Below are 21491 nucleotides of genomic sequence, written 5' to 3'. Positions count from 1 at the left end.
TGATCCTGACGCCCCTTCTGGAGCAGAATGCACCCGACAGCACAGCAGCCTGAACCCCAGCAGCACACGAGGGGCTGCCCCGGTGACCACAGTGCTTGCAGTGGCCTCCAAGGAGGGACACAGGGGCAGCTGGGACCTCAGGCTGCACTCTTCCTAGGCACGGGCACTTATAACCCTAATTTTCAAGAGATGACCTATCACTACAGAGCCCTAACATCCCTGCCAAAACTATTCGGGGAGGGGGCAGGGGTGGCAGCCCCATCAAACCAGGACAAGGAAGGCCCTGCACCCGGCCACGCCGTGCTCTGGCGGCAGCCTCCCAGGGGGCTCCAGGGCACAGTCGCCAGGCACATACTCAGCTGCGCTCCGTCCCGGTGGTAGCAGCTGCCGGCGTAGGTCCCCTCCTGGATCTCCTGCTGCACGCGGACGGGCCCAGGTGTCACCGGGCTGTCCCCTCTCACAGGCGTGGAGGTGACCTGGAAACTCAGCCTGGGCTCCTCTGATGGGCACACATCTACGGGGCCGGCCCCTGACGTGGGAAGGACGCAGGCTGGGCTCTCTCCGCCACTCACTTCATAGTGTTCTGAGGCCACCAGACCCGTCTCGGAGGGCTCTGCTTGATCGGGCCCCAGACGGCTCTCGTGAAACTGCTGGGCCTCCCCAAGATCAAAGTAAGTGCCGGTCAGGAGCAACAGTTCTCGGTCATCTAGAACATCTGATCTCCGCCCGTGCAGACCACTCATATCTACATCAGAGCCGGCCAGCGAAGCAGACGGTGTCCCCACAAGCTCGGACGCGGTGCAGGAACAGCTGGAAGAAGTTCGATCTGTCCGTTCATTGAAAAAGAGTTCCTTGAGGTTCCAGGAAAATGAATTCCCATCAGCCTCCTGGGCCTGCACGGGGTCCAGGACACCAGGGAGGTCTGTGGCCAGAGCGTAGTAGGCTGAGGAGCTGCCCGCACGGCGGCACCGGCCTCTGCTTCCCGGGTCGCACAAGGACACAGGGGCAGAGCCTTGGGGATGTTCCGCTGGGGCCAGCTCGGTGTAAGAGCCACCCCGGGGTCCCACGAGGCTCAACTTGGACAGTTGCTCCTTAATTAAGCAGGTCTGTAGCTCCTCTCGGTCATTCTCCACCGCCACCCACGGCTCATCCAGGGTAGGCATCGAGAACGGGAGCTGCACTGTCCCGGGGGGGCTTCCTGACTGCGTGCTCTGCTCACCCCCGTATCCAGGACAGGGCATCAGGGGGCCCTCCCCTGCCGGCTGGCCTGTGGCATGGGGCTTGGGCTTGATGGAGTCAGCCCGACGGTTTGAATTGCGGGCATTACTCAAGCTTGTCCACTCCTGATACAGGCCGCACATTTCAGCGTGCCTGCTCCTGTCCTCAGATCCTTCACGGGAAGCAGACATCCGTGTGTCCACTGGGTCAGACCCACTTCCTCCCACGAGGTCCTGTCTGAGGCTCTCTGGGGCTGCAGGTTCCTCCTTCTCCAAGAGAGTACTCAGTTGGTCCTCGGGTGATGACCATTGCTGGGCTGGCGGGCTTCCCTCTGGGATGTCTGGCTGGTCCTCGGGTGATGACCATTCCTGGGCTGGCGGGCTTCCCTCTGGAATGTCTGGCTGGTCCTCGGGTGATGACCGTTCCTGGGCTGGCGGGCTTCCCTCCGGGATGTCTGGCTGGTCCTCGGGTGATGACCATTCCTGGGCTGGCGGGCTTCCCTCCGGGATGTCTCGCTGGTCCTCGGATGATGACCATTCCTGGGCTGGGGTGCTTCCCTCTGGGATGTCTGGCTGGTCCTCAGGTGATGACCATTCCTGGGCTGGGGGGATTCCCTCCGGGATGACTCGTTGGTCCTCGGGTGATGACCATTCCTGGGCTGGGGGGCTTCCTTCTGGGATGTCTCGCTGGTCCTCGGGTGATGACCATTCCTGGGCTGGGGGGCTTCCCTCTGGGATGTCTTGCTGGTCCTCGGGTGATGACCATTCCTGGGCTGGGGGGCTTCCTTCTGGGATGCTGTCTACCCTGAGAATTATAACATGGATGATGTAGTTACTTATGGGCCACAGAAGAATCAAAAGGAGAGGTCACATGGATCCCCCTCTATTAGAGACAAGTACAAAGCATTTAACACCATAAACTATGACCAATTCACAGATAAATCGTCATTTAGCAATGATCTAGCACAGCTGGATAGCACCGAGCACCCAGGACCATGTGCTCAGGGCTTTGGTCAGCATTCTCATTTCACAGTGAGTGGGTCTCCCTGACACCTGTGCAGCCGGCCTCGGCCTACCCACAAGGTGACTGGGGGAGTACGGAAGAAGAGATCATGTGTTCTGTGCACCATGCAATGGTGACATGTGACTGGCTACAAATGCCATCAGAGGTCACAGCCGATGGGAAGAGGCCAGCACAAGAAGAAGAAGGGGCCACGAGGGCAAGGTCTCATGGGGGGTGGGGGCTAACTGGTTCCTAAGAGCTGGGACACAAGCCTACAAGCGTGCTTAGCATGGAGGCCACTGAGGGAGAGGCCACCTCAGAGCCGAAGGGCAATCGCAGAGCCCAGGCCCCCAGGTGGAGACTCCCTCCCCTGCAGCGGGCCTGGCCGCAGTGGCCCCACACAACAGAGGTGGCTGAGCTCCTGCCTGGGTCAGCCCCAGGCCTGATGCCAGCCCCGAGACCAACAGAGAGTGGCTGTGCCCAGCCTCGCTGGGGGCGGAGGTACTGGTGACCAGAGGTTTGTGAAGAGGCACGTGGGAGAAGGACCCGACACACGGGCAGGCTCAATGCATGCAGAGGACGGAGCTGTGAGCTGGGCCCTGAGCGGTAGCAGCGGTTTTCTGGAGAAACTGAGGGGTGCGACAAGGGCATGTAGAGGTCAGGCAAAAATCATCTATGTCTCTCACTATACCTCTCTAACTCCATCCATTCACCCCACGCCACGCCAGCAAATGACCAGCCCTGTACCAGCCCCCAGGGGACAACACGTCCTCTGCATGGTGGGAAGATGAGGCAGAAAGCTCTCACTCCCCTTTCTAAGCAGTACAGCCACCCCCTCAGAGGTGGGCACGTGGGGTCAGGCCCCAGGGCAGGGTAAGACAATGCCTTCAATGTGGGCGTGTGGGGTCAGGCCAAGGGCGACACTGCCCCCGCATCCCATTCCCACATCTCCCCAGCAGCTAGGTGTCGCAGTGTCACTAAATTCTGGCCACGGTAAAGAGAAGAAGCGATAAGTAGGCTTCTGGGAAAGACTTTGAGTACACGGGAGGGTCCTCTCCTCCCACCTCCTCCCTTCTACTCAACTGCCCAAGCAGAGGCGCCATGGGGACCTGAGACCCCCACCAGCTTGTCTCAGGGGCGCTTCACTCAAGGTCACAACACCTGACCTACAGTCTAACAATCCATTTGGCTTCATTACCAACTGGCTACAAACAGTAAGGCTCGTGGGAGAACCAGGGAAGAACCAGGAGCCAGCACTACCCCAGTCCCCTAGACACAAGACACTCCCTACGTCCTGCTTCTGACCTGCCTTCCCACCTCCCGGTCTCACTAGGTTTACTGAGGCAGCTCACCTGCTGCTAAAGAACGCGTCTCAGAGATGAGCCTTCCAGTCTTCTGCGATGTCAGCTGAGTGAGTGATGAGTAAGTGAGTGAGTGAGAGAGTGAATGAGGGAGCAAGTGAGGGAATGAGCATGAGACTGAAAGAATGAATGAGGGAGGGAGGGAGTGAAGGAATAAGCGAAAGAACGAGTACATGAGTGAGTGAGTGATCCCGTGAGTGAACATGCGAGTGTGACTGAATGAGGGAGTGAATGAAGGAGCGAGGGAGTGAATGAACGCGGGAGCGACTGCGTGCGTGACGGGGGAGCCCCAGCACCGGGGCCTCTGACAGACACAGGAGCCGGTGCGAGAACTTGAGCCTCTCCCCATCGGAGAGGAAGGGGGAATCCGCTCATCTGGTGGGACTTCCTGTTGCACAACCTCGTCCCAGCAAGTACACCACAGGGCACGGAGCGCAGCACACAGGAGCCCCCACCAGGACCCCCAGCCCCACGCCTTGCAGCAGTGAGCACCCTGGGGGCAGGGGGCAGGACCCCCCTCCTCCGCAGACGGGCACGCAGCACAGAGAGCTCACGCCATGGGGAAGGAGCAGCAAGCCAGGGAGTCTACGCGAATGGCGGGAAAGCACCGTAACGCCTGTCAGCGGGCAAACATCCACGTAAAGCCGTAAGCCACACGCTGGACAGGAGGTGACGCACACACATTCAGGACAGCGCGCACGGTGTGATCCTACGTGTGCTACAGGAGCAAAAGCAGCTGCCCACGAGCGCACACGGACGTGCAGGATGCACCCTTCGATTTGGGGGGCAGGGGAGCAGGGACACGGTCGGGCAGGGCACCACGGCTGGCGGGGGCAGAGGGAGCCAGGCTCGGGACTTTCACTTTTTACCATCACTCTGCTGTACTTAAAAAAACCACATATCCAGGTATTGTATATTTTTTAAATAATTTCAAGGAAACTGAAAAACATAACAATGTGGATAAATCTCACAAACAAAACAATGAGCAAAAGGAACCAGAAATAAGGAACCGCCTACGTCAAGTTCAAGGACAGGTACCTCTGACCTCCATCCTACCCCAGGACAGCGAGGGCACGAGTAAAAAGGACCATGGGTGGCAGGTTAGTGTGAGCTGGGCATCAGAGATTTTTAAAAAAGAAAACTAGTTGAAAACCACCAAAATGCTGCGTACGACGGGCTACGATACCCAACCAGGGATAAGCAATGAGTTTCTATTCCTGCTCACCTACACTTTCCATATTTTCTAACGTGAGCTTGCTCCACTCTCGACAGAATGCTTTGTGATTCAAAAATACACAAAGAGAACAGATAGAAATGATTTTTAAAATGAGAACATTAGGCTTCTGTCGGTTTCGGGAACCTACCTACACATTTCCTCATCCACGGACTGGTACCGTCTCCAGGCGGCTGCCGCGCACCACGCCAAGGAATGTAGGAGACGCGGCGCCCAGTGGCGTTCAATAGCTGTGAGCTGCGAGCGCCACCACTAGGGGCTCCTTCGCTGCCCCCTGCCAGCCTTTAGCTTCAGCACCCCATGCCTCCCACAGAGGACTTACCCTGGGGTGGGCAGACCCAGGAGGGAAGAAGGGAGGTGGCCTCCAGCGTCTGCTTGGGCCTGTGTCCTGGCGAAGTCTTCTTGGCTTCCCACTGGCTCTAGGGTCTCCCCTCGTGGCAAAACGTGGTCTCCAACAAGTGCGCTGTTAGCCCTTGGATCTAGCGGCAACAGAAGAGACTGTTCCCATCCGTAGCGCACAAGCTGAACAAGTCTCCTCTCCTACCCGTGACTCGTGAGCCATGGGGGCCCCCCCGACCTGACCTTAGAAACTCCGGCAAGCCCATGTCCACGGCGTGTTCCAGACCAACTGCCTCTCACCACCCTGCAGTGAGCTGTCGGGCCGGTGGCCCCTGGTCCCCCTGCTGCCGTGTCCTGGGCCCTGCCCTCGGCCAGCAGCATCCCACCAACACCAGAGCTGGAGCAGTCCCTTCGTCTGCCATGAGCTCCAGGTAAAAACCACAGTCCCTGCCGTGACTCCCACGGGCCTGGACCTGGCTCCTGCTGCTCTCCCCAGGGGCCTCTGGAGCAGAGCCCTCTGGTCTCCCTGTCACACCTGGAACTCCTCCCTATCCCTGGAATGCCACTCCTGCCTGCCCTGGTGCTTCACTAAAAGTCACCTTCCCAAGGGGCCCTCCCAGGCCCTCCCACATCCTCCCCCTGCTCTGCTCTTCCTCCTGAGAGCTGGTCACCTACACTTCCAGCCCATCCCTGTGTGTCTCGGGGTCCTGGAACGGGCCCATGTTCGGCTCTCTCCTCAGCGGAGAGTCAGCTTGTTTCTCTGCCCCTCCCCCAGCTCGTGCACGTGCACTCTCTCTCTAATAAATAAAATTTTGGGGGAAATAATTAATTAATTAAACGAAATGAAATGTTGCAATCTAACCTCTAATGCCCCAAAAGCAACCCATGGAGCATGGCCACCCTCCCAGCCTCGGGTGTGGGGCCCGGTGCCGAACAAATCTCCCACAGAACCCAGGAAACTGAGCACTGCCCAGTTACAGATCAGACCCCGCATGGCCCCGCTTCCCCCTCGGGGACTGTGTTACACCCACGTGTGTGTTCATTCAAACAGAAAATCCATCCTGCAGTGACAGCATGTAAGCCACATGTTCCAAGGGTGCCCTGAGCCTGCCCCGTGCGGTGGCATCCCAGCAGCACCACCCTCCAACAGGGCCACGGGAGAGCACCCTGGAGACAGGCAATCGCCTGGTGCACCCAGTGGCCCTGTTTCACTTCCTGCGGCCCCTCCCACGGGGACCGCACCCGGTCAGCCTGGCTGGGCGTGCAGCAAGGGCACGGCCCAGGGAGTGGGCGCTGGCAGAGAGGGGCCCCACAAGCTGGGAGCGCTCCCGAGGCAGAACCAGGGAGCAGCTCCTCCTGGTTCCTTATCCATGGAAACGTGAGCACCAAGGGGGCTACCAGGAGGCCCCAGTGCCTTCCCAGGAGCACAGGCACGGGGTCTGCAGTCCTATGCTCCCAGGTGCCCCAAAGCCACAGTGGGACCCTTCAGGGCAGGAGCCATCTGCCCACACTGTCCCCTACGATGTTCACGTCGTGGGGACTTGAAGCACCATGAAAGGCTAAATTAAAAGTACAGGGGCTAATCATGACTAGCAAATATGGCTAGGACCACTTAACTCAGGGGTCACTCTGATGGTTACGTACAGCTACACAGGTCTACCATGCAAAGACTGCCCATAAGCGATTTCTGTCCTAGATCCGGTACATGGTGACGAGAAATCCCCCAGGACCCTCTCTATGCTCACATATGTGTCCCATCCCCTGGGAACACGAAGGTCCACAAGGGACAGAGGACATCCAACTCACGGCAGCCCAGCAGCGACTCGCTTCCGTTCTCCACCCGCCCAGCACACCCGTGTCCTGAGCCCTCCCCACCTCCCTTGGAGGCATGGAACTGTGCCCCTGCGGGTGGGGGCTGGGCTTACCCGTGGCTGTGCCGGCCAGGTTCCAGCCCTGCTGGAGGCCCACACTTGTTTTCCCAGGCCCACTCTGGTTGCCAATATCCAAGCAGTCAGCCAGGTCAGGCAGCGGTAAAGAACTGTCACACGCAAGGCCCATGTAGTGGTAGAAGCCGGGAATCAGGAAAGTGATATTCTAGAAAACAAAGTGACATTTCAGAACCTGGACCACAGGACGGTCCACCCATCTAATATGGGGAGAGAATAAAAACAACATGAGCAAGTCTCTGGACAAGGTTCGGAAAGACTCCAGGTTGTATTCCTTTTCACCACAAACCCCCTTTGACACCCAACATGGAATTCATGATTTTTTCCTCCTTTTCTTATGAAAAAGACAAAATCAACAACTCTGAAGCTAGTTACACCAGCACCTCTGTGTCTTCCAAGCAGATGTCAGGCCTTTGCCCCATGTTGCCCTGACGCCTGAAAGCCACATTTGCAAACTCCACCTTACGTGGCTCGCAGGGAGTGACAGGAGCCCAGCATAAGGACAAAAGGACCTTGGGTGCATGAAATTGGCCCCTGGGGTCCAGCAGGTGCCTTCGTTGTGCTGGCTATGGCCTCAGCACTAGGGTCCCAGGCTCAAAGCTGCAAGGACACAGGCTTTCTCTGAACCCACATCAACGCCTACTCCCAGACGGGTGCCCACAGCCGTGTGAATCCGGAACAGTCTAACCTCAGAGGCAGGGTGCCTCCACCCCACACACACTCCCTAAAAGGACCAAATGCCCTCAATATTCCTGCAGGAATCACCTGTCCAAATATCATACTAAGTGCGTTTTCATTAACTTCAATCAAACGGAGTTTGTCTTCAGTTAACTAAATTCTAGCTTACTTGCTCCTTAACATTCCTTTTTTTTTTTTTTAAGATTTTATTTATTTGAGGGAGAGAGAGCGCACGAGGGGGGGAAGGGTCAAAGGGAGAAGCAGACTCCTTGCTGAGCAGGGAGCCCGATGCGGGACTCGATCCTGGGACTCCAGGATCATGACCTGAGCCAAAGGCAGTCGCTTAACCAACTGAGCCACCCAGGCGCCCCATGCTCCTTAACATTTCTATTAGAAGACACAGAGGGACCCATTTTTGGAGCCTCAAAAGAGGTTAAACCTCTGGCTGACTGTCACTGGGTCTGGGGTCAGCCCCACTGAGAATGACAAGAGGGGACTCCTTCCCACCGTTTGTAGAACTCCTGGAGAACAAGGTCTTCAGGGAAAGGCTGCAGCCTTCAAGGCTCCAGGCCAGCCAAGCGCACGGACACTGGGACCACCGGACATCATAATCAATGCACCACTCAGCAGCCTCTCCTTCCCCTGTGACCCTCCTGCCATTGAGCAGGGGGCCTGTGTCCCTGTCCCAGGACCCAGGAGGACTCTGGGACCATCTGAGGAAGAGCATGCCACAGCTGCCTGAGATGCTCACCTGCCCTTGGAGCTCAGCCATCAAGTGACACCAGCCTCAGCCACCGTCCCAGCCAGCCAGACACATGAGCAGACACGCCTTGGGAGGATGCCAGCCCCAGCTGATTCTACATGGAGCAGAATGAGCCATCCTGCTAAGCTCGGCCCAAACGGCCAGTTTGTGATCTAAATACAAAATGATCATGTCCGAGGCCCCAAGCTTCTGGTGGTCTGCAGCAACAGACACGGCTCAGCACAGTGCCAGATGAAAACGGGGCAGTGGGCATCCCTGACAGGCCTGGCTCTCACTGTGCAGAGACCTCCACCCCGTGTGCAAGAAACTCAGAGAAAGCTCGAGCCAAGGAAGACGTTTATAGAGACACCTTCCTCTGACCCTGACCGCACAACAGGCCGCCCAGGATGGCGCCCAGGGCAGAGGAGGTATGGACAAGCCCCGACCTCCGGGTGCACAGCTGTGACATACACCCTCGTCCAATAACTTCGACCAGACCTCGTTCAGGACAGGGCTCGAGGAGACAGCCCCTCCCTCTCCTGGGACAGCACATGGGGACAAGGCTCTGGAGATGGTCCCGGAGGTCACTGAGTGCTCAGCGTGGGGTCCAGAGAAATGAGAGCCGCTAGGGAGAACGGTGCCCAGCAGGTCCCGGGGAAAGCCAGTGGGCCAGGCCAGCAGATGTGGACGTACAAGGCCTATGACAACCACACGTCCTCACTGTGAAAATGGACCAGTCCCCTGCAGGGGAGCGCAGGCTGGCCACCCAGGGAGGGCCCACCTTGCCCAGGAGCTCCGTCTTCCCGTAACCGAACAGCATCAGCGCAAAGCTGTGGTTGATGCCATAGATGGTCCCGTCGGGCAGGAGGGTGATGAGGCCACTGATGGTGGAGAACACCCAGATGGATGCCGAGTAACCCCACTCAGGGACTGTGCTGCTGTCTTCCACCATCTCGCTACTGGACTCAGACTTCAGTTTTAAGCTCAGAGGGAAGGTGGTGCCATCTCTGGCTCTCCCGACAGACCTCTGAATCTTGAGATTCTGAAAGAAACACAAACCACGGAGCTGGCAGCAGCATCTCACGTGGTCCAAACTTTGAGTCCTTGCAGCTTTAGACTTGAATCTGTCCACACATCATGGGGAGCAAGCCCAGAACACCTCACCCCCTACACTGCTCCAATCTTCCTGCACCCCACCTCTGCCCCAGGGAAAGCAGAGCCCTGACCAGGAGCTGTGTCTGGGGGCGAGGGCACCACAGTCTAGCAGCTGCCCCCCACTCCAGAAAGGCCTGAGGGCAGCAGATACCAGGGCAACCAAGAAACGCACAAGGACTGGACTCACGTCTGCGCCAACCCCGCAGGGAGGGAGGGCCGGCAGGTTTCCGCCCGCTCTCTGCCTCGGACCACCAGGAACCCCAGGGTCCCACCTCCACAGATGGCCCCCACTGCTCACTCTGTCCTCTGTCCTCCAACCTGAGGGCCAGCTGCTTCCTGCTGTTGCAGACTGTCCTCCATCTGTACTTCTCAGCACCTCTATCATCCACAAAACCACATCCTTGCCCTGTTTCCCTGCCTTAAACACTTGGAATGTATCCAGTTTCAAGGAAATCTTGACCAAGGCCACATCCTAACCAAAGGCCTTGAGAGTGTGTTCCATTTGGGTTTTGAGATGGCCCACCAGCCCAGGGTTGTGTGTCTATCCCCTCACCCAACTCCACCTGCCCCTTTTAGGGTCAACCCTGGGAGACAGGAGATTTGATGGGGCCCGTGTTGTGGGCATGGTCCTGAAAGCAGGGGGGCTTCCACTCCCCCAGTGCTGCACCCTAAGCAGGGGCAGAACTCAGAGACACCAGGCTCCCCACACCAAGGCTGCAGGCCAGGCCCCAGGTCCCAGAGGGCCCTAAAAGGAACAAGGGGTGCAGCACCAGTCTCTGCTTGCTGCTGGGGTGTCGGGGACCCCCGCTGGAGGCTATCACAAATGTGCTGCTGAGAACGCACTCGCACATGCCTTCTGGCACACACTTCTCTCCGAGGGGTGCCTGGGGTGGGTCTGAGGTTTGCCTGTGTTCGCAAGGAGCAGATGCTGCCACACAGGCTCCCAACGTGGCTGTGCCCACGGATGCTCCCACCAGCTTGGGGACAGAAAAAAGGACACAGAGACAATAAGGACTGGGGGTGGGGTGAGGGCTCCAATTGAGCTGGAAGCTTGAGAATAGCGGCGAACCAGCTCACAGGGTTCAGCTCTTAACCTCAGGCCGGCCAGAGAGCCAGGGAGTGCCCACGGACATGCCCAAAGCATCTCGGATTTCTTGCAGCAGCAGAGGGGACGTTAGGCAAAAATCAAGCGTCCAGGCAGACACTGCAGATCACTGGGGTGTGACATCAGTGGACTTCACCGCAATGAGGGTCATTTGTGTGAAGGACGCATGCTAGTAGGAAATGGGGCATCTGGAAACTGGGAGGATTCAGTCAGTAACAGAACCTCCCCCCACCGACCCCAAACCTCCACTGTCCCTGGAGCTGCCGCCCCCGCCCCCATCTACCTGTCACCCTGCCCTCAGCCAGTTCTCCCTGCTCCAGACCCCCAGACCTCTCAGTAAAGAGAGACCCCAGCAGGCAATACCCACTCCAGGCTCCAGCGGGAGGACCAAGGGGACAGGTAGCCAGTTGGAGGGCCGCACAGACTCTGACCCTCGGTTAAGGCCTCGGAGCCCAGAGAGCAGTCAGGGGACCCGGTGCCACTGTGCACACACGCAGGACACTCTTGCTGTCAGAATTACCAGCCTGCACCCCAGGCCATGGCTCCTGGTCTAAGAATTCCATGGAGTAAACAGACTCCAGTGGCCACATGGCCCCAGGTACAGCTGCAAGGTGTGGCGGTCAGGGGTTCGCAGGATCCTACCTGTGGGACAGGCTGGCCAGGGGGAGGGAGCTGCATGGACGGGATCAGGTCTGTGATGTGCTGCCCGAGCACCTCCTCCCCAGACGCGTACCCGTGCAGGAGAGCAAACAGGCTGTCACAGGATGTTATGGTGCCCTTGGAGGAAAAACCAGCATTTTTAAGCACCACGTTTAAAATTTCTGGCATTTCAGCTTCAAACATCACTGAACGCCAAGCCTCAGGTTGAAAGCAAGACCATTAGCAGCGTTCCTATGGCAGAAGAGCAAGGTGGGGGGGCAAGAACATTCCTCAGGTCCTCATTCTCCTGCTGCTGGAAGCACCCAAATTGTTGACCTCCGGACGCATTCTGCAGAAGCCCGGCACAGCCAGCCCAGGCACAGCTCACGTTCGAGCGCTGCGTGCCGGCCACCATTCGGACGGCTCTGCACGTGCCACCTCACTGACAGGCTGAGACAATCGCAGGAGCGGTCCCAAGTACATCCCCATTCTACAGACAAGGAGACCGAGGCCCAAGGGCACACACAGATGAGGGGCGCCGCGGGGGCCGACCTTCCATGAACCCCAGGGGCACACAGCAGGCCACAGTGGGGGCTGAGGCCGGGAGAGGCGGCACACACATAGTAAGCTGCACACGGCTGGGATGCAGATGGCACACTCACATCGCTCTGGAAAGCGACCCAGGCCGACACGCGCTCCACAGGCTCCAGCACGACCACACAGCACAGGCTGTGGTCCTGCTTCACCTTCTTCATCCACACGGAAACCGGGATCTTCTCCCCACTGCGGCTCACGACGTCCACCTGCGGAAACGCACAGCCTTTCCCCCGGCCCTCCCCAGACCCCAGGCCCGGGGGTGCCTGTGACTTCTGCTCCCCTGCCTCACATCTGAGCCCAAGCACACGCACAGCTTCCAACACAGAACCTTAGTCCCTGAGTGGACACTCTCAGAAGAGAGGCTTTTCTCATCGGCTTCATCGCAAGAGAGCAGGAGGAGGGCCACCTGTGTCATTTCATCAGGAAACAGACACCAATACGTGCTGAATAGTCCGTTTTCTTCTGCACAATCGTCAGCCCCGTGGACAGTCCCCAGGACAGAGCAGTGGACCACATCTAACATCCTTCAGGGCCTGGGCTGAGGGCTTAGCATCTCACATGCAGTTTAACCTGTCAACATCCCAGCTGACCCATCATACAGGGAGGACCAAAGCCCCGGGGAGACATTTGCAGGCCTGGCAGCCCCGCCAGCGAACACCAAACAAACAGAACTGGAGAGTCAGGGGTGCAGACAGTAAGATCATCGCACTCCCCGCAGCATCCTGCCAGTTTGCAAACCGCCAACCGAGCTTCCTCCCTCGTCAGGTGGGACTGCCCCTCATGCCAGGCCTGAGGCCCCCCCTTCTGCTCCTATGACGCTCTGCCCGCCACCCCAGCTGCTCCCCACACCAGCAATGAGGGAGGACGGCGACCATGGTGACCAGTGACCGGCCGTGTTTGCGGTGGCCCCCAGAGGCACAGCCCAGGGAAGACACACTCACCACTGTGCCGAACACGACAGCGGCACGGCCGTCAGCCTCCACGTGCTCTTCGCTGAGGGCCTTCACCACGTCGGAATCGGGCTTCAGGAAGAACTGCGTGAGCTTCTGGCCGATCAGGTCATGGCTGCTGTGCCCCAGGAGCTGGCAAGCCTTGTCGTTGGCAACCAGGATCTGGGGGTCGCAGAGAGGAGAGGACACGAGCATCACCAGCAGCACCTCTAACACTAACCTAGAGACCCATCCTCTGCCAGCGTCCTGCAGCTGGTGGGCTCACAGCTGCGACGCCCTTGGCTCCTCCCGGTCTTACCCACGGGGAAACAAGACACACCAGCACCACAACTGAACCCGCGTTTCCTTCACCCGCCAGGATGGGCACACCATGCCATCAGGACCACGTGGAAGAGGTGGGCACTGGCACCACACTCCCTGCCCACCTGGCGATCTCACTTATTTGTATGTAGGTGCCCATGATGCTCACACGGTCACCTCAGACTGTGAGTACCCGTTCTCCGCGTCGTGGAGCCATCACCTTAGCGAGTACAAGGGACTCACGTGGATCATCCCTGTCCTTGACTCTCCACCTTGACGAGAGGATTCAATTTGTTTTGATTGATTCATATTCAGGTCTCTCTTGCTACTACGTAGGGGGAGCCAGATGTTTCTCTAAATGCACTTACCACACATAAATCCCTCTGTTTGAGGTTACAGGTTAAAGGCACACTCACAGCAGGGTCACAAACCAAAGCCAATACCTCTGTGGTCCTGGCATCCACGGTGAACACAGCCTTGTTCGGGTTGCACACAGGGGTCGGCAGCAGGGGTGTAGACCACCCCGAGGACAAGCCCCGCAGCAGGGAGCAGCAGGACATGCTGCCCAGGGACCCAGCCAGTTCCGTCTGCTCCGGTGCCACCAGGCAGTGCCGTTTGCTGGTACAAATATTCTGGGCAGCCAGGGACGACAGGCAGTAGGAGTTCCATCTGTCTTCTGGAAAGAAAAGGAAGAGGAGCTTTAGACCTCACAAGGCTACCAAGAGTGAGCTTCTCAAACACACCAAAGCACACAGCCCCTGCCTTCAACTCCTGCAAAAGGATCCAAGGGTCACATTACCCTGCAGGGTTCAACCTTCACACTCCAATGTCCATCTGAACAGCCCCGCGTCCAACTAAACACCCCCCAGGTGCTATCCAGCCACAGATCCACGTCCTACGGAAACTCAATGACCCAAGCTCAGCATTTCTGTGTAAACACTCTCTGAGGTCCCTCCCCACCACCCCCCACAAGGGGTGCTCTCCTGTGTCTGTCCTTACAGACCCACGGCCCCTCCAGCTAACCCCCTGCACTTGTTCCTGGAAAGTCTCCAAATTCTGCTGTCTCGGCCCCTCCCTCCGTTCCCTCATTCGCAGGCCAGGTTCACTCACCACCACTCCAGAAAACCTGCTCTCGGCAACATGTCCAGTGGCCCCCGAGATGCTCAACCCCATGACCATTTCTCAGCGCTCACCCTCCCCCAGCCCTCAGCAGCGCTGGGCCCAGGGGTTCCTCCCTGCCTCGTAAACCACCTGCCCCTGGCAGGGCTCCCGCTCCCCTCCACCTTCCTGACCTCTCACCACTGCAGAAGCCTGGGCCCAGGCTCGCCCCTCCGCTCCAACCCACCCAGTCCTTGCTGGCTTCAGATACACTCCACATGGGAAAGTGCTGCCGGCCCCACCCTCACACTCCTGCCCGGCCTCTCTCCTGTCGCATCTCAGTAAACAGCAACTGCATCCTTCTAGCAGCTCAAAATCCAGACAGAAACAACTCTTCCCTCCTTTCCCCTTCTCAGTTCACGGGCCCATCCTGGACCGTTCTCTGGGCCTGGAAACCGCATGGTCGCCTTCTTGGCCCTCCTCTTCCCCAACTGCTCCAAACTCAGCTTGACCTCCTTACACCATGGGACAGGCACTGTGACCCTGGCTCTGCCCCTGCTCCCCACGCAGAGACCAGGAAGCCCATGCTCCTGAGGGCAGCTGCCTACCTCACAGACCTGCCCAGCCCTCCCCACAGAATCTCTGGCCTTCACCAGGAGGACCCGGCATCTGTTTCCCTCTAAACACTCCCACCCTGTGCTCGCAGGCTGGTGTGTGAGCTGAGCTCCAACCCTCCTCTTCCTTTGTGGGACTGTTCCCTCCTCCTCCCTTCCCCAGCCGCCCCTTTCCTCCAGCTCCAGACCTTCCCATTGTCTGACTTCTCCACGCTCTAGGTCCACCCAGCTGCAGGCCTGCACCTGCTGTCTCTTCAAGTATCCCCTCAGACAACGAGCCCCTCTGAGCTCTGGAGGCACCAACTGACTTGGAGAAACAAGTGAGTGAGTGGGCAGCAGGTGCCTCGACCTCTCGCCCAGCCTGGGCACTGTCTCCAGCACTGGGAAGCTGGCTGCCCTCAAGCCCACATAACTCATCTGCATCCAGGAGGAAAGCATGAGCCTGCAACAGTCAGTAAATAGTTACTGAACTAAATCAGCAGAACTGTACCTCACTTGCACGGCAGCCCGGCCCAGGCCCGTGCTCGCACACACTCTGAAGCAAGGAGAGTGTCAGGCCCAAGAAACACAACAGCACCAATGCAGCCCGGAGGGGCCACCAGCATCGCACCAGCACACACCCAGCACCTCGTCCGCAAGAGCAGAGCCTACAGTGACCATCATCTTCATTCTCAACATGGACACCCACAGTGCCCGGGAGAGGGGTTACCGGAGAGGCCCATCCTGCTCTGGCAGAGCTTGGAAAGCCCATTCCTTCTGCTCAGGTGTCTGTGGGCCGAGGACACGGACTCGCTGGGCTCGGAGGCGGTCCGCGCAGCCGGGCTCTCGGGGAAGCCTCCGTCCTCCATCAGGAGCCAGCTGGCCAGGGGAGCAACCGTCAACTAGAAAACAAAGTGAACCCGATCAGCATCGTCAACACAACAACAGGAGAGCGGTTTAACCAACTAGTCCTTTGCCAGGCTGAGTGCGGCTCGGCCCCAGAAGGCTCCCACGCACCACGCTGCCACGTGGGCCAGGACCTCCAATGCATGGCCAGTGACCGGAGCCCTGCTGAAAGAAGCTCTTTCGGAGAAATGCAGAGGAAGAGATGGGGAGAAAGAAGGAAGCAGAGGGAAAGAACAGAACAGGGCACGAGGGGCCGTGAAGGCGGCAGCTCCACACGAACTGAAAGGGCTCCCAAAGCCACCTCCAGCCTTCTCTGAATCCAGTGGTTCTGACCAGTCACACCCAGAACCTTCCCTGGGGCCGCTGACAAACTAGCAAAACAAAGCCAAAGCACAGAGTCCGGAGGTGGGCCTGGTACCAGGGATTTGTGTATTTAGCTGTGTATTTCTAAGTACTTGCAGATTTGGCAAGCAGTGGTATGGAAGAAAATACAGAAAAATCTCATGTGTCCGTCACAGTTTCCTCCAGACAGCGCTGGAGGCCCAGGCCAGGGGCCTGGATGAAGTGAAGAGTCCAAGGGGCCCGGGCAACGTGCCCACCCCGAGCCCGGGCGCCCTCTCCACAATCACCTTCTGAGCATGTGGAACCCACTTCCAAGACCCACACAGGCCTCTTCCCCCATCAGGGCCCCCTCATGGGTACACGCAGGCCTGAAGACTGGCCGAGGAGCTTCCTTTACAAGAAGACCAAGCTTCAGTATGCAGGCGGGGTGCCCACACAGGCGGACCTGCTATGGAAAGAAAGGGGGGGGGGGCTGGCCTTTCCACGCCACATCGCAGCAAGGAACTCTAAGGAGGCCCAGCCGGCTAGTTCTATCCTGGCTTTAGGTCATCATGAAGATTCACCACCAGCACAGGAGGGCAGTGACTTTCATAGTTAACAGTCTGTGAGCCCAATTTATAAGTCTGCATATGGTGATAACAGCGTGGGTCTCTAGTACGCTCACGCCCCAGGCCCCTCAGCTGCTAGGGCCTGGCCAATGCTCGCCTCAGCTGCCAGCTCCTGAGCGTGGTGGGCAGGGGTCCCCAAGACAGACAGAAAACTGAAGGCCCCACTGTCACCAGCGTGGAAGGATCTTAACATCAAAACATGCCAGGGGCACCTGGATGGCTCAGTAGTTAAGCGTCTGCCTTCAGCCCAGGGCACGATCCCAGAGTCCTGGGATCGAGCCCCACATCGGGCTCCTCCGCTGGGAGCCTGCTTCTTCCTCTCCCACTCCCCCTGCTTGTGTTCCCTCTCTCGCTGGCTGTCTCTCTCTCTGTCAAATAAATAAATAAATAATCTTCAAAAAAAAAAAAAAACACGCCAAAGAGCTACACAAATGGAGACCACAGGTCCTGCATACTGGCTGTATGTACAGCAGAGGAACAGAGAGGACAACAGGACACAGTCCGCTTCAGAACAGACCGACGTCTGTTAAGGAGCGTGGCAGAAGTGGCGATCAATGCAGAATGGACAGTGCCCCCGGCACAGCGAGGCCGGGACAGCCTCCCGGCCCCCCACCGTCAGCCCCTTCCATGCAAGACGTGAGTACCGATAACGCACACCTCACAGTGCTCTCGTGAGGACCCAAGGACCGAAGCTGGGGCTGCAAACCATAAATGCTGAATAGTTGTGAGCTGCCAGTTTTAAAAAGAGTGGAATTAGACCGGGTTAAGGTAGCATCCCTGTGACTTGCCGTGTACAAAAATTAGTTCCAGGTGAATTTAAAAATGAAAGATAAAAGTTCTAGAAAAAAAATTAGATCGAGAATACAATGGTCTGGATAACTACTGAGCGGTGCCCGCATTTCAGAGCAGCTAGAGCTCGTCAAGGATATCGGTCTGTGGCATCTCTGAGCTACCTGAAAGTGAGAGGATAAACATGCACGGGAGCTGGAGCTGGACCTGTGAGCGAGTCACTCGCGTGAGCCGGGGGGGGGGCCCCCTCAGAGAAGCCAGGGGCCCTGAGGAGGGGACGTGTGGCCCCAGCTCAGCAGCCTGGGCCCGGGCAAAAGCAATCTTCCCAGAAGCAAAGCATCCCAAGTACAAGTTTCTAAGAGCACGAGCAACCAAATATGCTCCCTCCCAAGGACACAGACAAGGAAACAAGCCCCCGTCAGTGAGAGTCTACAGAAAAATCAAACAGACTCAGACACATGAGAACATCAGATACTAGAAATGCCTGTGTATACGTTTAAAATACAAAAGATGGGGGTCACAAAAGTGAGAACAAGAGTTTCTCAGAAACGACTACATATTGAAAGAATCAAACCAGCTTTTTAGAAATTAAGTTTTTTTTAATTTCAGCATTAAAAAAAATGAATTTGTAATTTAAACTTTCCCTCAAACATCTGCAGGCCCAGATGGCTTCACTGGTGAATTCTATCAAATGTTTAAGAAGGAACTAACATCAGTACTACACAAACTCCCCCGGAAATTAAAAACTGGCAGAGCACATCCAGCCCAGTGTTTGAGGCCAGCATCACCCTGATACCAATACCAGACAAAAACATTGCTAGAAAAGGAAACCACAGACTAGTAACTCTCTTGAACAGAGATGCAAAAATCCTCAACAAGATGTTAGCAAACCCAGCAAGGCAATATGTAAAAAGGAGAATTCACTACAACCAAGTGCAGTTTATCACAGCAATAAAAGGCTGGTTTAACATCTGGAAATTAGTCAACGTAATTCACCACATCAACAGGCTAAAGAAGAAAAAAAAAAGGAGGAAAAACCACACAATCATATCAATTGACATCAAAAAGGCACTGGACAAAATCCAATACCCCTTCATGGGAAAAAACACTCAACAATTAGGAAGTGAGACCATCCCCCACCTGCTCAAGAGCCTACAGCCAGCGATGCTTGCCGTCCAAGGTCAGGAGCAGAGCGAGGAAGCCCACCTAGGCTCTGCTCTTCAGCACTGTCTTGGGGGGCACAGCCAGTACGCAAAGGCAACAAAAAGAAATAAAAGGCACATATACCAGAAAGAATGGCATAAAGCTGTCTCGATTCACAGACAACAGGATCATATACATAGAAAACCCTTAGGATTCATAAGAAGACTAACAACCAGAGATTTTTTTAAAGGGAGCTGAGGGTAAAGGTTTCACCAAAGAAGGTGTACAAATCACAAAGCAGCACATGAGAAAAACGTTCACCACCATTAGTAATGTGCGAAATGCAAGTTAAACCGTCACGAGCGTCACATACGAGCACGAGGGTGGCTAAAATTAATAACCAAAGTGTGCAAACACAGAGTGGCGGTCAGGATGGGAAGCGGCTGGAACACTCGTGAGTATTGGTGGGAAGACACAATGTGCACACGCCCACGCTGGAAAGCAGTCAGCCAATTGGCCCAGGACGCGGTACTTGCACAAAGTGTCTGCCCGGGATGGAGGAGAGCACACGACCACATGCGCTGCTGCAGAAATGTTGACAACAACTTTATTCAGAACAGCCCCCAACTGGAAACAATCCAAATGTCCCTCCACGGGAGAACAGATAAGCAGATCAAAGCATATCCGCACAAAAGAACCCTACTCAGCAACAGAGCGAATGCACAGGAGACAGCGATGGCTCGGATGGGTCTCAGAGCTGTGGAGCTGTGCCAGAGAACGCTGCCTGCAGGGTTCTGGCAGCGTGAAGCCCGCGCGAAGCCAGGCCTGATCTCGAGGGGCAGGAAGCGGAGTGGGCGCAGACCAGGCCAGCGGTGGGGAGGGCGGGGGCTGACTCAGAAAGAGCACAAAGGGGCTTTGGAGGGCGATGGGAACGCTCTCCGGCTCAACTGCGCTCGCGATCCTGCGGCTGTGTAAACATCTCAACAGTCCCTGAGCTGTGTACTTACCATCAGCACGTTTTACTGTCTGTAAATTATCTCAATGAAGTTAATTTTTAATGTCAATGAATAAGACAAGCAGGTAGTCACGGCTGAAAAGAAAATTAGAGGCTCGGTAGAGCTATGTGAATAAACAACCCAGAATGCAAAGGAGGGAAACAAGAACACAGAAATAAAAGAGAGAAGTTAAGAGATAAAGACGGGGAGACCTGAACAGCTAACTGGAGAGAGAGTGTAGAGGAAGAAACATTTGAAGAGGTTAAGAGTGAGCAACAAATCCGCAGATCCAGGGCCCTGAGGGGGCAACTCAGCCTACCAGATGGGAAACCCGACTGGAAGCCACGGTGTCCAGGCAGGAATGACCAAACTGATCAAAAGAACAGACAGCGGCCAGCCCCGGACCACAAGGGTACAGACGCTGGACGCCTGGCTGCGGGAACAGCGCCCAGCACTGGAGAAACACAGCCAGCCGCACGCAGGGAAGCCGAGGCAACTGTCCAGCCAAGAAACAGTGACAGCAGAGCGATCAACACACCACATGCGAAAAGCCATGTCTGAACTTGTGAAAGTCAAAACACTGAACTTTTAGAAGAAAATTAGAAAGACCTTCGGTGAGACTTTGGGCAAGGAAGGTTTTCCTCAACAAGACACAAAAAGCTCTAACTACAACATAAGACTGATAAATTTAACATTAAAGTTGAGAAGGCCTGTTCGCCAAAAACACCACAAACAGAATGATATAAACCCCAAGTTGGAAGAAGATATTTGACACATATATAGCCAGGAAATTAATGTCTATGATAGTTTAAAAGGCCAGTAATTTAAAATTAAAAAAAAAAAAAAGACACAAAGCTCCATGGAAAAATGGAAAAAAGAATTTCACAAGGAGGAAGTGCTGGTGGACACTAATCCTACACCAAGAGGCTTAGCTTCATTAGCATGATCATGACAATCTTACACCTACTAAACCAGCAAAATGTAACAATTCTAATAATATCAAATATTGACAGAGAGGTGGATTAATGGGAACTCTAACAAATTCATATAATCTCTGCAGAAAACAATTCAAGTCACACATCAACCTACTGGGACAGTACCTCCCACTCTTAGACTTACATTCTATAGAATCCTTGCACATATGCAGCAAGTCACACTCAAGAATGTTCGGGGCAGCATGGCTCACAACGGCAAAAGAAAAAAGGAAGAAAAGAAAAAAACTTGAACATTCGTCAACAAGAAAACAGATTTAAAATTCCAGTATGTTCATACTATACAATGAAAACAAATTCTATACACGCAATGAGGATAAATCTTAGTGATACAGTAAGTGAAAAAAATCAAGTTACAAAAGACTACCAACAGTAAAATTCCCTTTTTACAACGCCCCCCCCCATTGTGGAGGGGTACACACGTATGTGAAAAACCCAAACTTTGGGCAGAAGGGTTCCTCTGAGGGTCCAGCAGCAAGCTGAAATGGAAGACCACACAATGGCCCAGGGTCTTTCGGTTCCTAATTTGGGGGGTGGGCTTAAATGTGTTCACTGCATTGTTATGATTCATGACTAAGGTCGCATTTATCCTTTTGAACGATCAACTAGCAAACACTAAAAAGTTAAGAGATGTTTTCTACACATATGTATATGTCCAGCACCGGATCATAAGAGCAACAACTGATTATGAACCAAAAGAGTAGAAACAAAAGAGAAATTAAATAGCAAACTACTAGAATGTGTTGCTTTCCTTCTCTA

The 21491-nt window shown here is 55.7% G+C and overlaps 1 protein-coding gene across 1 annotated transcript in view; it reads right to left on the bottom strand.

The window, feature by feature from the left end:
• Positions 1-20984, bottom strand: part of PASK (PAS domain containing serine/threonine kinase) — a 34079-nt gene extending 13095 nt beyond the window's left edge. The window contains exons 1-10 of the mRNA XM_008690270.2: positions 20860-20984; positions 15688-15859; positions 13710-13942; positions 12958-13128; positions 12082-12222; positions 11423-11557; positions 9302-9562; positions 7080-7248; positions 5138-5294; positions 356-2022 (exon numbers count right to left, since the gene is read on the bottom strand). Coding sequence (XP_008688492.1) covers positions 356-2022; positions 5138-5294; positions 7080-7248; positions 9302-9562; positions 11423-11557; positions 12082-12222; positions 12958-13128; positions 13710-13942; positions 15688-15826 — 3073 coding nt within the window. The 5' untranslated portion in view covers positions 15827-15859; positions 20860-20984. The remainder of the gene's footprint in view (positions 1-355; positions 2023-5137; positions 5295-7079; positions 7249-9301; positions 9563-11422; positions 11558-12081; positions 12223-12957; positions 13129-13709; positions 13943-15687; positions 15860-20859) is intronic.
• Between the last annotated feature and the right edge of the window lie 507 nt (positions 20985-21491).

The sequence above is a fragment of the Ursus maritimus genome, unplaced genomic scaffold (genome assembly GCF_017311325.1).
Source record: "Ursus maritimus isolate PB19 unplaced genomic scaffold, ASM1731132v1 scaffold_1, whole genome shotgun sequence".
NCBI classification, from domain to species: domain Eukaryota; kingdom Metazoa; phylum Chordata; class Mammalia; order Carnivora; family Ursidae; genus Ursus; species Ursus maritimus.
Note: the sequence above shows the minus strand (reverse complement) of the source record. Positions and strands in the feature narration are given on the sequence as shown.